Source organism: Aspergillus alliaceus (assembly GCF_009176365.1).
Source record: "Aspergillus alliaceus strain CBS 536.65 unplaced genomic scaffold BDW43scaffold_15, whole genome shotgun sequence".
NCBI lineage: Eukaryota > Fungi > Ascomycota > Eurotiomycetes > Eurotiales > Aspergillaceae > Aspergillus > Aspergillus alliaceus.
This window is the reverse complement of record NW_022474698.1, coordinates 398,642-411,042: the sequence shown is the minus strand read 5'-3', so window position 1 is coordinate 411,042 and position 12,401 is coordinate 398,642. Positions and strand designations below refer to the sequence as shown.

At 49.2% G+C, this 12,401-nt stretch overlaps 3 protein-coding genes across 3 annotated transcripts; all 3 read left to right on the top strand.

Annotated features, from left to right (window-relative positions):
- Nucleotides 1–533: 533 nt before the first annotated feature.
- BDW43DRAFT_299454 (putative aromatic amino acid aminotransferase) lies at nucleotides 534–4,180 on the top strand (the record flags this gene model as incomplete). Its single annotated transcript, XM_032044722.1, has 4 exons — nucleotides 534–663; nucleotides 746–1,328; nucleotides 1,420–2,408; nucleotides 3,249–4,180. The coding sequence occupies 4 exons, from the start codon at nucleotides 534–536 to the stop codon at nucleotides 4,178–4,180; spliced, it is 2,634 nt and encodes an 877-aa protein (XP_031901597.1).
- A 3,961-nt stretch (nucleotides 4,181–8,141) lies between these two features.
- Nucleotides 8,142–9,803, top strand: BDW43DRAFT_53395 (lytic polysaccharide monooxygenase AA11 family protein). The gene has a single exon (XM_032050207.1). It carries the CDS (start codon nucleotides 8,310–8,312, stop codon nucleotides 9,564–9,566), a length of 1,257 nt encoding a protein of 418 aa, XP_031901596.1. The 5' UTR covers nucleotides 8,142–8,309; the 3' UTR covers nucleotides 9,567–9,803.
- A 711-nt stretch (nucleotides 9,804–10,514) lies between these two features.
- Nucleotides 10,515–12,161, top strand: BDW43DRAFT_272843 (60S ribosomal protein uL4). The gene is made up of 4 exons (XM_032041569.1): nucleotides 10,515–10,712; nucleotides 10,780–10,874; nucleotides 10,948–11,098; nucleotides 11,163–12,161. The coding sequence occupies exons 1-4, from the start codon at nucleotides 10,603–10,605 to the stop codon at nucleotides 11,923–11,925; spliced, it is 1,119 nt and encodes a 372-aa protein (XP_031901595.1). The 5' UTR covers nucleotides 10,515–10,602; the 3' UTR covers nucleotides 11,926–12,161.
- The last annotated feature ends 240 nt before the right edge of the window (nucleotides 12,162–12,401 follow it).

The following is a 12,401-nucleotide window of genomic DNA, read 5'->3' as shown; positions in this document are numbered from 1 at the left end:
AAGCTTAGTTATAGTCGTGCATACACGGAACATTACTCAGGGAAATTACCCCGGTGGGGCAGAGGCCATTTTTTCCCTTCCCCAAACACAGAATCAATTCTTATAGTTCTACGGCGTAGGGAGGAGACTAAATCAGTTAGGACTTCGATAGTCTAAGACCATCATAGACCAAGTGATATCTTTGGGACGAATTCCCCCACGATCACATCGGATTTGTCGGATAAGGCGAAGCATCCGTCATCGAACGCTATCGCTAGCCGACGGCCAAGCACACTAATAGAAACAAAGGATCCCCAACGGCCTTGGTCTTCAAAGTGGACCTTGATTCTGCTTATCAAGCATGGAGGGAGGACGAAGGAAATAACCGTTGAAGATTGGTCATGATAAGGGAGGAGTTTCACATGAACCAGGCGTACTGCCTTCTTTCAAGTAGACAGAAATATCCTAATAATTGTTCATTTTCGATCAATCCTTAGACTAGACGACAAAGAAACAGAGCCATCCATAATCAACTATCCCCCAAAGTGTGTACCATGGCGCAACCATCGCCTCCTGTGGATTTATCCCATCATTTTGCATCCACCACCAAAAGACGCGAGGCGAGTGGTATCAAGGAGCTATACAAGTACTTCTTCATCCCGGGCATTGCTAACCTGGCTGGTGGTACGCACTGATGACAGTCACTCAGCTCTAGACTTTCTTCTTCTTGTACCACTTACTAACCCCGGTCAACACCCATCATTAGGCCTACCAAATGCCGCATACTTTCCGTACGATACTCTGGAGGCACGCGTCGCGACACCTCAGCGTTTCCAACCATCCAACATTGATCCGACCAAACAGTCCGGAAATGACACCAAGTCATCCAGGCGGCTGATCATTCCCAGGGAGAGTCACACGACTAATCTCCAGGAGAAAATTGACATCACCACTGCCTTGCAGTATGGAACGGCTGAAGGCCTTCCTCCTCTCGCCTCGTTTGTTCGCCAATTCGTCCGTCACCATCTTCATCCCAATGTCCCATACGCCGGAGGCCCCGAGACCCTCCTCACCAGTGGAGCAACCGACGGCTTCTCGAAGACAATCGAAGCATTCACGAATATCTGGAATCCCGAGAGAGACTGGACGAGCCAGCGGGAGGGTATTCTCTGCGAGGAATTCGTATATATGAACGCCCCTGCAACCGCCAAGCCTAGAGGTCTCAATATCGTACCAGTCACCATTGACACACAGGGGATGCTAGCCCGCGGGAAAGGAGGATTAGCCGACGTCCTTGAAAATTGGGATTTCCGAAAAGGCCGTCGTCCGCATTTGATGTACACCATAACGTACGTACACCCTAACCTCCAATGGATATGGCTATCTTTCTTTATGTCAAGTTACAGCTGACATATTTGCTTCTTTTTTCTTTCGATACAGGATTGGCCAGAACCCCACGGGTGGTACGCTATCCGTTGAGCGTAGGAAAGAGATCTATGCTCTCTGCCACAGATATGATATCATCATAGTCGAGGATGATCCTTACTGGAATCTGCAGTACCCGTCGGCGGCCGTGCTGGAATCCCAGCATCGAGGCACACCCATAGATAGAACTTTCGTGAAGCGCAATTACAACGCGCATGGAAAGTCATCGGGATATGAATTCCTAGACTCGCTAGTCCCATCGTACCTGTCTGTAGACACGGACGGACGCGTGGTACGTCTCGATACTTTCTCCAAGACCATCGCTCCTGGCTGTCGCTTGGGTTGGATAACAGCCCAGCCAGCCGTGATCGAAAGATTGACTCGGATAACCGAGACCGCAACGCAGGCGCCGTCGGGCTTTGTTCAGGCCATGGTAGCCAATCTGATTTTGGGGCAACAGACAGATGACAGTTCCGCCAATTCGGGCAAGAGCTATCGTAGCTGGCAGATGGACGGCTGGATCCGTTGGCTGGAGGGTTTGCGTGGTGGATATGAACGACGCATGCAGGACATGTGCAGCACTCTAGAGGAGGGTAAATATGTTGTTGCCATGGATTCCGGTCTTGAAAATCCCGAGTCCAACGATGAAAGTTCCTGGGAAGTCGTAGATAAACTACCGATGTACGACTTTTCCTGGCCTACCGGAGGAATGTTTGTCTGGATTAAGCTCCGTCTCGACACCCACCCCTTGCATGGAAAATATGAACTAGCCAGGCTTTCCAAGGCATTATGGGTACACCTGACGCAGAAACCATACCTCTGTCTCCTTGGTCCAGGACAGGTGTTCGCTCCCTCGCAGGATGCCTTGGACCGTTCTTGGCAGTATTACCGACTATGTTTTGCGGCCATGCCCGAATCTGAGGTGAAGGGTATCACGGTGAGACTGGTGGATGGGTTCCGGTCGTTCTGGCAGAGAACAGATTTGGATGGCCTCGAGGAGGAAGGTGAGAATATTTCCAAGGTGGCCCAAAATTTGGGAACGGAGTGCGTAGGAAATTTCTTAGGAGGTGGATGTTAAACGCCAATGGTTTGCTTCAACGTCTTGTGCATATTAGTTGTTGACATCCCAGATTGACAGGAATAAATATATATACATATGAATTGTTCTTGACGCTCTATGAGTTCTCTGTAAGAACTCAAGATTATGTATCAACATGCTATCTAGCTAGGACAATGTATTTTACCTATAGATCATATTCATTTTCTTTTCTCAACCTTCGAAACAAAGAAGAGAAGCAGATTCAATATTCGGAGCTAGAGAATCAATTCATTGCATTGCATACACTATATACAGCAGACCGCCTACCTTAATCAGAAGGCGGTCCTTTTTACTGGTAAACTGGAAGATTGATGTCTCCAAAAGTTCTATTTTGTATATACAATTTATTCAGACATATAGTTGTATAGTCGACCTTATGAAAGAAACTTTTTATCCGAAAATAAACGCTTGCTATGTTATAGTGGACCTGGAATGCTGACCCAGCCAAAGATACACTATTCAACGAGCCATTTCAGGGAGTGTACAAAAGTTCTGCCAGACAATAACGGCCGCCTGCATTGCCTGACATTGACATCGGCTATCATGCCGATGCAACCATTAGTCAGCTATAATATAATGACCGGACATTAACTACCCTGCACGAAAAAAAAAGCGATGACATTGGCGGGTAAGTAATCTTCTCAAGACACACTGATCCAACAGACTACTTTGTATCACACCCGATGACCCAAAATGTCGGCCCAACTCGACTCCCTCGGCAACAATGAGTTATCGGAAGAAATAGAGGCGATCAATGCCATTTACGAACCAGACACCGTTACGATTAATGGCACAACTTCGTCGTCCACAGCCAACTCTACACTTGATTTAGGCACTTCGAGCTCAACAGATCCGTTAGTCGCGACAGTGAAGCTACGAATTCCGGAACACCCGCACCTATCGTTTATGCTTGGATTCGATGCCTCGTATCCGGATACACCACCCAAGGTTCTTGGGACCGCGTCTACGGCGTCGCGCGGGGAGGGCAAAGTCGCTGTCGACGTGTTGGAGGATATATTGGGAAGAACATACCAGCCTGGAGCTGTATGCTTATTTGATGTGATTAATGAGGCGGTGGAGGCGTTCCAGGAGTTGAACATCGGAGGAAGCAATACCAACGATAATAGCAAAGAGCAAGTCGAGGAGGTGAATGCGCCAGACTGCAAGGCTGAGGAATTTGCCAGCTTGTCGTTGAAAGAGTCATTCGGACTGGACAGTCCACCTAACTGGATCTTGTCGGATGTGGTAACGGAGAAGAAATCCGTCTTTGTTGGGCGCGCGGCGCATGTTACTAGTCTTGAGCAGGCTCAGGCTTATTTGGATTATCTCCTGGCGACGGAAAAGAAGGTCGCGGCTGCGACGCATAATATAAGTGCTTGGCGCATTAGGCAACAGAAACCATCAAGTGGGAAAGGCGAGTCCACGGAGATGATTGTGCAAGATTGCGATGATGATGGGGAGACGGCTGCTGGGGGTAGATTGCTCCATCTCATGCAGTTGATGGACGTATGGGATGTTGTCGTGGTAGTCACGCGATGGTACGGCGGAGTGTTACTGGGTCCAGATCGGTTTCGCATTATCAATGCTGTCGGTCGCGATGCGCTGGTGAAGGGTGGGTTCGTCAAGGAATCAACTCCTGGAGGTAATGAGAAGGGGAAGAAGAAAGGAAAGAAATGAGTTCAGGATTTGGAGTGGATCATAGGCCGAATGAGCTTGCTCGTCTGCTACCGACTCATCCGTACCGTGCCGTGAACCCATCTACTGGTCGCATCGGTAGGTTCCCTGGATGAGCTCGGCGTTTGCAAGGTAGTATCGGATTCCATCAGTCGATGTGCTTGGACCACCGTGTACTACGTTCCACAGGAGCTAGGTGGCTCAGACCATTGTCGCTCGAGTAGCGAAGCAAGTTCTCGTTACCAATTAGGGAGAATCGAGAACCTTCCGTGAGACGAAGGAGGTGGGTACAGCAATTTCGCATCAGATTAAACCCAACAGCAAAAAAAAGGCGTTGCCTGGGGAGGGGATGGAGACTCACTCAATTAACGAGCCCCCGTCCAATAGATCGTACCATAGAACAAAGACACCCGATAGCCTGTAACTGAACAAAGGCGGAAAGGTTTTATGGACCCTCAAGACCCTGCGGTTCAGGACCTTTGATTTCAACAAGGGAAAAGTTAATAATCAGTGACATGTCTATCAAGCCTTCAGATCTCAAACGTCCGACTCAGTAATAGTCAGCAACTCAAAGTCAAAGAATGATACCCACACTCCACACCCTGAAACAATACAGTGACACATCGCAGCATGACGTCCGGCAGTCGAATCCTACCCTACGTTTTGTCTAGCGGGTAATCAAGCTAGTGGGTAGTAATAACCCAGGAGCGAGATTAACAGGCCCACCACAGCGCCCCAGAAGGTTAAAGCCAAGTCCCATCTACCGTCAAAGTTCCCATTACTAGAAGCTGTCTTGACTAGGCCATGGCCAAAGTAGACAGGAGGGGCTACCTAGTACCGATGTGAGATATCGGTTTCAGATCTCGATACATTCGACGTAGATTACATAATGGATGGAGGCATTGCCCGATCGTTGGGTAATTCGGATGATCCTGTGAGCTAATGCCTTCATCAAAGCTTGGTATGTGAGCTGGAATGTAGGGCGATTTCCTACGATGGTGTTCTTCATTGATTCCATGTGGTGGAGATAAATGGTCGCACGGCGGCTGCAGAACCAATGGGATGATCGGGGTACCTGGCCGGTTAACTTTGGTGCCTGAAAAACGTGAACAGGGTCTGGACTAGTAATAGTATGACCCCTGGAGGCTCCATACGGGTGCAATCGATAAGATCAAGTTAGATTATCGAGAGCCGGACTAAACTACGAACCCATAGCATTCATTTCACAAAGAAAGGATCTAGATTGATTGTTTTGATCTTGTCTCGACACGGTCGTACAATCTCATCGCAACACTGTCGGGACAGTCCGACGTCACATGGGGAAGAAAGATAGAAAGAGAAATGACCCCAAGGTTGCAAATACCGATCACGAATATAAATTAAACCCAGTACGACCTTAAGAAATCTCAAGAGCTTATTGGCGAGCACTACACGAACACTCGGCAAATCAGACTTCCACCCGAAGCCACCAATTTATCTGAAACACAAATCGACGGGAGGATCGCATGTTAGTGACTCTCTCTTAATTTCGACTTAAGCGACAGAAGCAAGTGGATACGGGACCCGAGAACAAGGAGAATTTTTCCATGGCGACTAATATATCCAGGACTATTATACATATTACATATCGACTTGGCACCTAGAGGAGGACATCAAAGTACAGAATGCCCAGTAAATCGGTCTATTTACCCCACAAGACGTAATGTCCCAAACTCGGCAAGGAAATGGTACGGGACCGGAGATCTGGACCTTTGAACCATGGAAGAAGGGAGGGAGGCTGGATATTGGTCTTTCGCGACAACAGAATAATAGTGTCAGGTTTAAACTTCGACGCTCCTTGATTCCCAACCGCACCTATTGAATCGGATTCCTATTTTGAGGTCCAAAGACGGAGGTTCTACCGGTTTAAGACGAAAGTACTATCTTTGTACGGAGTACGCGCAGCTCATGTCTCGCTTGCCTCTCTGCACGTCCCAGTCTTGTCCTAAGTATAACCCCAAGAATTTTGCCACATGTGTGTGCGTAGAGCGCTAAGCGGCGCAATGAGAAACCGCACCGGGGAATTTTGATTTAGAGGTTAGCTAGTCTATTTTTTCTTGGACGGGCTGCGGTATGGAGTCCGACGGGGTTGCTAGCATTAACAACGAGATGTTATACATACCACGCATTCACATTTGGTCTTGCGGTGGGAGAAAAAAAAAATGGAGACATTCTCGTATTGTGGCCTACGAGTCACAACGGTTTAGATAACCTGAGTGGTTAATGTTCGGCGTCTATCAGACATCATGTCTGATTCTCCTTTGCCCCACGTTTGGCGGTCAACTCCGTCTCTCTCTCTCTCTCTTTTTCTGAATTTAGTTAAGAAAAATAAAAATAATAAATCATTGTCCCAGTTAGGCGGGTCAATGATCAATATTACTGTAGACGAGATTTTACCCTGTGTGTTTCGACGTATGTGACGTGGTGGGCAAAGAGCGTATCCGAGTAAGTAATATTGTATGTACTATACCACTTCAACGCCACCTGGATTGAGGGTCGTTGGGAAATGGGTATGTAGCATTTGGTTATCTCAACAAGAAAGATGGAGGAGTAAGTAATCTTAACTTCACTATATGTTATATTGCTGTGGAAGTTCTGTTAGTAATATTATTAGGGAATGAGATGAGGTTGTCGAGCTGCGATGTAACTCAGTAATTTAATTGGGATTTTGGGGAAGGAGATGATATCCACGTCTGAAATTTGGAGTTAGTACGGTTTTTGTGTTAAGCCTCCATGATTGTGGCGATGCGCGATGATTGGCAGCAGATCCGCTGAGGACGGCCCCATCTTGCCATCCAAGGCGCCAAAGGACCCGACCAATGCAGTTCAGGAACCGAGAGCAATTGGGCGGATGGTGTGACACCAAAGCCCCTCCCCGCGGCCAGGGGCGGATTTCCTGTTGGGCAAGGCGGTCGGCACTAATGCAGGACTAAATGGGAAAACATGGCTGGGACTTCTGACTGGATATAGTACACGAACTAGTCGTACTCAGGTAAGTAACATCTCCAGTACCCTGCTTCTTCCAACAGGTGTATGGTCAATTGCATGGAAATATTGCTGCATCTTTCTCCATCCATACATACAATACATATTGTCCGATACTGTTTTCTTTCCTAGTCTGCAGGAGCCGCTTAGGGTAACGAATCCTGTCTATCCTGCACCGGCGACCCTCAATGGCTGCAGGGCGCTGAACCCCGTCAGCCACTCAGGCGCTTTGAACACCCGCGATGCGCAACCTTGAACTCTGTTCCATCTTCCAGCGATGATGGATCGATGGAGGTCCCCACTGCTGGCGGTTTCACATTTGTTCAGAACCCTTCCATAGAGGCTTGCCTTTGGCATGTTCAGAGTTTGTGATCCAACGCTTGTCACCCCACCCTGCCTAAACCGTCCACGGCAATTCCCACGACTGCTGCTGGCGATAATGCTTGGTTGAATTGCTCTGGAAAACTATATATTCGGCACTTGCCTCCTCCCCTCTCTCCCTCTCTTCTTTCTTCACTACACGCTGGTGCGCTTCAATCCTTTAGCAGTTCGACAGTTTCACAGGCTAGTTCCTGTTTACTTTCTACACTCCTTTTTGTGTTCTTGGTCTTTTGCCTGTGGCAGATACCGACATTCCTTTTCTTGGACAAACCCGCCTCTGTTACTGTCTAGACGTGTGACAACTCTTTTTCGGTTTCATTATACAGAACAATCGTCTCTCAGTAAGAAAGTCATTGTCCTTCAGTCGCGAAACCAAGCAGGCATTGTTCTCAGTCCTGCTTCTAGAAAAAGGTATTGTCCACTTCCTGCCAAGTATCTCCTATTTTGTTTATTCGAGAATGGTTCCGGCAATTTGCTGCGATCCTGTATTTTGTGTTAGTCGATCTGTGCGGGATCAGTTATATATAACAGCATGCCATATCCGTTCGTTTCTTGTGAATCCATCTTCTAATTTGATTACCTTCCAGACTCGTTTACACGACTACATTCAAGGTCTTGTCCAGCGGTTCTGACTCGTCCGGTACGATCAGAATCTCGAGCCATTCTTTCAGCTGTCGAATACACAAATCAATAGCACCAACGCTCCTCTAAAAAAGAAACAGTCAAAATGTTCTCTAAGGCTTTCCTCGCCGCCGCTATGCTCGGTGTTTCCGCCGTTGAGGCCCATATGATGATGAAGCAGCCGGTTCCCTACGGCAAGGATACTCTCAACAACTCTCCTCTCGCGGCGGATGGTAGCGACTTCCCTTGCAAAATGAGGTCCAACACTTACCAGGTCACCGAGGAGAACACTGCCGCTATCGGCCAATCGATGCCCTTGTCCTTCCTTGGCAGTGCTACTCATGGCGGTGGATCTTGCCAGGTCAGCTTGACCACCGATCGCGAGCCCACCAAGGACTCTAAGTGGATGGTTATCAAGTCGATTGAGGGCGGATGCCCCGCCAACGTCGATGGCAATTTGTCCGGTGGCCCCTCCTCTGAGGGTGCAAGCACCTTCCACTACACTATTCCCGAAGGTATCGAACCTGGCAAGTACACTCTCGCTTGGACTTGGTTCAACCGTATTGGAAACCGTGAGATGTACATGAACTGTGCCCCTCTCACTGTTACCGGCGGTAAATCGAAGCGTGACGAAATTGCTGAGGAAAAGCCTGTTGAGGAGAAGGCGGTTGCGAAGCGCTCTGCCAACTTCCCTCCCATGTTCGTCGCCAATGTCAACGGTTGTACCACCAAGGAGGGTGTCGACATCCGTTTCCCTAACCCCGGCAGCGAGGTTGAATACGCCGGTAATCCCAAGAACCTCGCACCCGAGGGCAGTACTGCCTGCACTGGCACCCCCTCCTTCGGTGCAGATGGCAATACCGCCGGCTCCAGTGGCTCTAGCGGTTCTAGCGGCAGCTCTTCCAGCTCCTCCGCTGGGTCCTCCGGTGCTACCTCGGTCCCTGTTCCTCCCGCACCGGTGGCTTCCTCGACATTGATTCCCCAGCCATCCCAGTCATCAGCTCCCGGTATCTTTGTCCCCACCGACAAGCCAGCCAAGCCCACCCAGCCAGCTCAACCTACCCACACCAGCTCCCCTTCGGGCGGCTCCAACTCTGGTTCTAGCTCCGGCTCCGACTCTTCCTCTAGCTCTGGTTCCTTGACCGGATCTTGCAATTCGGAGGGCATTTGGAACTGCATTGGTGGCTCTTCCTTCCAGCGCTGTGCCAACGGACAGTGGTCCGCCGTGCAGCAAATGGCCGATGGTACTGAATGCACCGCTGGCCAGGATCAGAACCTCAAGGTCAAAGCTGTCAACGTCAAGCCCCGTATGCTCCACGAGATGCGTCACAGGAAGCGCAGCTATGGCCACAACCACGCATAAAGCAGAGTCATGTACCCGCCGGTTCGGTTATGTTGACTTGCTCCTTTGAAAATTCTCTTCGCTTTCCTTCCGTGGGCAGGTGTGCTTGTGGGGGGAGCCCTCATGGGACCTTTTTTTTACTTCCATTGTATGTACTTTCTAGGGTTGAGAAGATGGCTGAAACCCGACCATTCTTAAATAGGAAGCCTTGAACATGATATCGTTCTAGTTTTCGATCACTCTAATACATGAATACCGTAGGACTAACCCGACCATAACATACGTAGTCAATCAGTATTTGTAATAGGTAGTCCTCTTTTTCCCATAATGCTTAGGTAACTATTAAGATGTGGTTTGCCCGTTACGTCTTTATAGAAGGCAAAGAGCGTCGTATTGCTTGGATTCATGTTCCTGATGCCTAGGTTATCCTTTTATACAGATACCTGGAATATATTGAATCATATGTGAAGATCGGATGGTCTGTTGAACTTGGAGATAATGGATTTGTTTTAGTATCACAGAGAAAATGCTCCCGAAGTGGATCTGTTAATGCATTGTTTTGTCTTGTCTTTTATGGCTCTTATATAGAATTCTATAAACAAATTGGTGATTGATATATTGTTTATTTCTCCAGTTGCCAGTGATGTTGGCATAACGCATAATTGATTAGTCAGATTTGGCAGTGAAAAACAACGTCAATGTTCAAGGTGAGATAACTGCAAATATGACAGTGCAATTGCACAGCAGCTTATAGAAAGAATGGAAAAGAAATTCGGTATATCAGGACATGAGAAGGCATAAAGTCACGTATTGCCTTCAATATAACTAGTATGCTATGCAGAAGACACGTTTTCGGTGTAGTTGGTCTAAGGTAACAGTCAAGCCTGAGGTGTCTGCCAAGTTAGAAGCGACCCGCTCAAAACAGGTAACCAGGGCTTAGGGTTTCTAGGGAGCCCACCACCCGTCCCGGACTAAGCGAAAATTTCCTCAGCACATCGGGAGGATACTCGATCTCCAACCTCGAACGACGACAACGACCACCTCACCGTCGACAACAATGGCGTCTCGTCCTACCGTCACCATCGCCACAGCTGAAGGCAAGCCCAGCGGGGCCACTGCCCCCCTCCCGGCCGTTTTCAACGCGCCCATCCGTCTTGATGTTGTCCAGTATGTTCGATGAGTTTACGCCGCGATTTAGAGAGGGACCGGAGGATGGCTGACGGCTTCATTATAGGCAGGTGCACACCGGCATGGCCAAGAACAAGAGACAGCCTTATGCCGTGAGCGAGAAGGCTGGTGAACAGACCTCCGCTGAATCCTGGGGTACCGGTATGTGAAATTGGGGAACCACAATGGCAAGCTTAAGAAGGAATTGGATCGCTGAACAGAATTTTCCTATCAGGTCGCGCTGTCGCTCGTATCCCTCGTGTCTCTGGTGGTGGTACTCACCGTGCTGGCCAGGCTGCCTTCGGTAACCAGTGCCGCTCTGGTCGTATGTTCGCTCCTACCAAGGTTTGGCGCAAGTGGCACCAGAAGCTCAACCTGAACCAGAAGTATGGCATCCAACGAATGAAGAATCTGGAAGTGGAAAAATGCGTGATATTAATAGGATTATAGGCGCTTCGCTACCGCGTCTGCTCTGGCTGCTTCTTCCGTCCCTGCTCTCCTGTTCGCCCGCGGTCACCGCGTTGCCAACGTCCCCGAGGTTCCCCTCGTCGTTGAGTCCAAGACCTTCGAGGGTGCTGCTCTCACCAAGACCAAGGCTGCCATCAACCTTCTGAAGGCTCTTGGTGCCGGTGAGGACCTCGTCAAGGTTGCCAAGTCCCGCAAGATGCGTGCCGGTAAGGGTAAGCTCAGGAACCGCCGCTTCCGCCAGCGCCGCGGTCCTCTCGTTGTCTACAACCCCGAGGTTGATGGCAAGGAGCTCGTCCGTGCCTTCCGCAACATCCCCGGTGTCGAGACCTCCCCCGTCTTCGCCCTCAACCTCCTCCAGCTCGCCCCTGGTGGTCACCTCGGTCGCTTCATTGTCTGGACCTCCTCCGCCTTCGAGGCCCTTGACCAGGTCTTCGGCTCTGGCTCTGCCCCTGCCGCCCTCAAGAAGGACTTCCTCCTGCCCCAGAACGTTGTCTCTAACGCTGATCTTGCCCGCCTGATCAACTCCTCTGAGATCCAGTCCGTCCTCCGTGCCCCCAAGGGTGAGGCTCGCACCAAGCGCAGCAACGTCCAGAAGAAGAACCCTCTCCGCAACAAGCAGGTCATGCTGCGCCTCAACCCTTACGCCGCTGCTTTCTCGAAGGAGAAGCTCGGCCAGAAATCTGTTGAGAGCCAGAAGCCTGATGCTCCTTCCAAGGAGTTCCTCAACACTCTCCACGAGAACTAAACGGGTGATTCGGTTTTGTGTTTGATATGATTTTACTTCGGTTAAAAGGTAGCACAGCAAATGAATAAGGAATTTGCAATACCCATGAATACTTTATTAACGATAATGTATGAAATCTCTGTGCCAGTGTAGCAGTACGTCTTGGACTGAAGTAGGCTTGTTTCTTGGTGTCGCTTGATGAAGTAAACAAATACCCATTGACGTAGCTATGTTCACCAGAGACATCCTAACTCAGGCTACACCAAGGCTTCTCCACGGCCTCGGCCAGTCAATCTGACAAGAATTGGCTTGGATTCATTTACTTCGACTTAGTCTTGCTCAAACCAGAATTCCAATCCATAAGACAACTCAACACAGCATGTCTACCCTCACTGCTTTCCCTCTCATGTGCGACAACATACCTATCTACATACATCATCCTTTAATCGACAATGAACACCACCCTACAACCACAGAATACACACTGTACATTTCCC

Coding starts and splice junctions, on each gene's coding strand:
- BDW43DRAFT_53395 (XM_032050207.1), top strand. CDS start 8,310: ATGTTCTCTAAGGCTTTCCTCGCCGCCGCTATGCTCGGTGTTTCCGCC.
- BDW43DRAFT_272843 (XM_032041569.1), top strand. CDS start 10,603: ATGGCGTCTCGTCCTACCGTCACCATCGCCACAGCTGAAGGCAAGCCC. Junction 10,875..10,947: donor CGCTGAATCCTGGGGTACCG/GTATGTGAAATT, acceptor TTTTCCTATCAG/GTCGCGCTGTCGCTCGTATC. Junction 11,099..11,162: donor AAGCTCAACCTGAACCAGAA/GTATGGCATCCA, acceptor ATAGGATTATAG/GCGCTTCGCTACCGCGTCTG.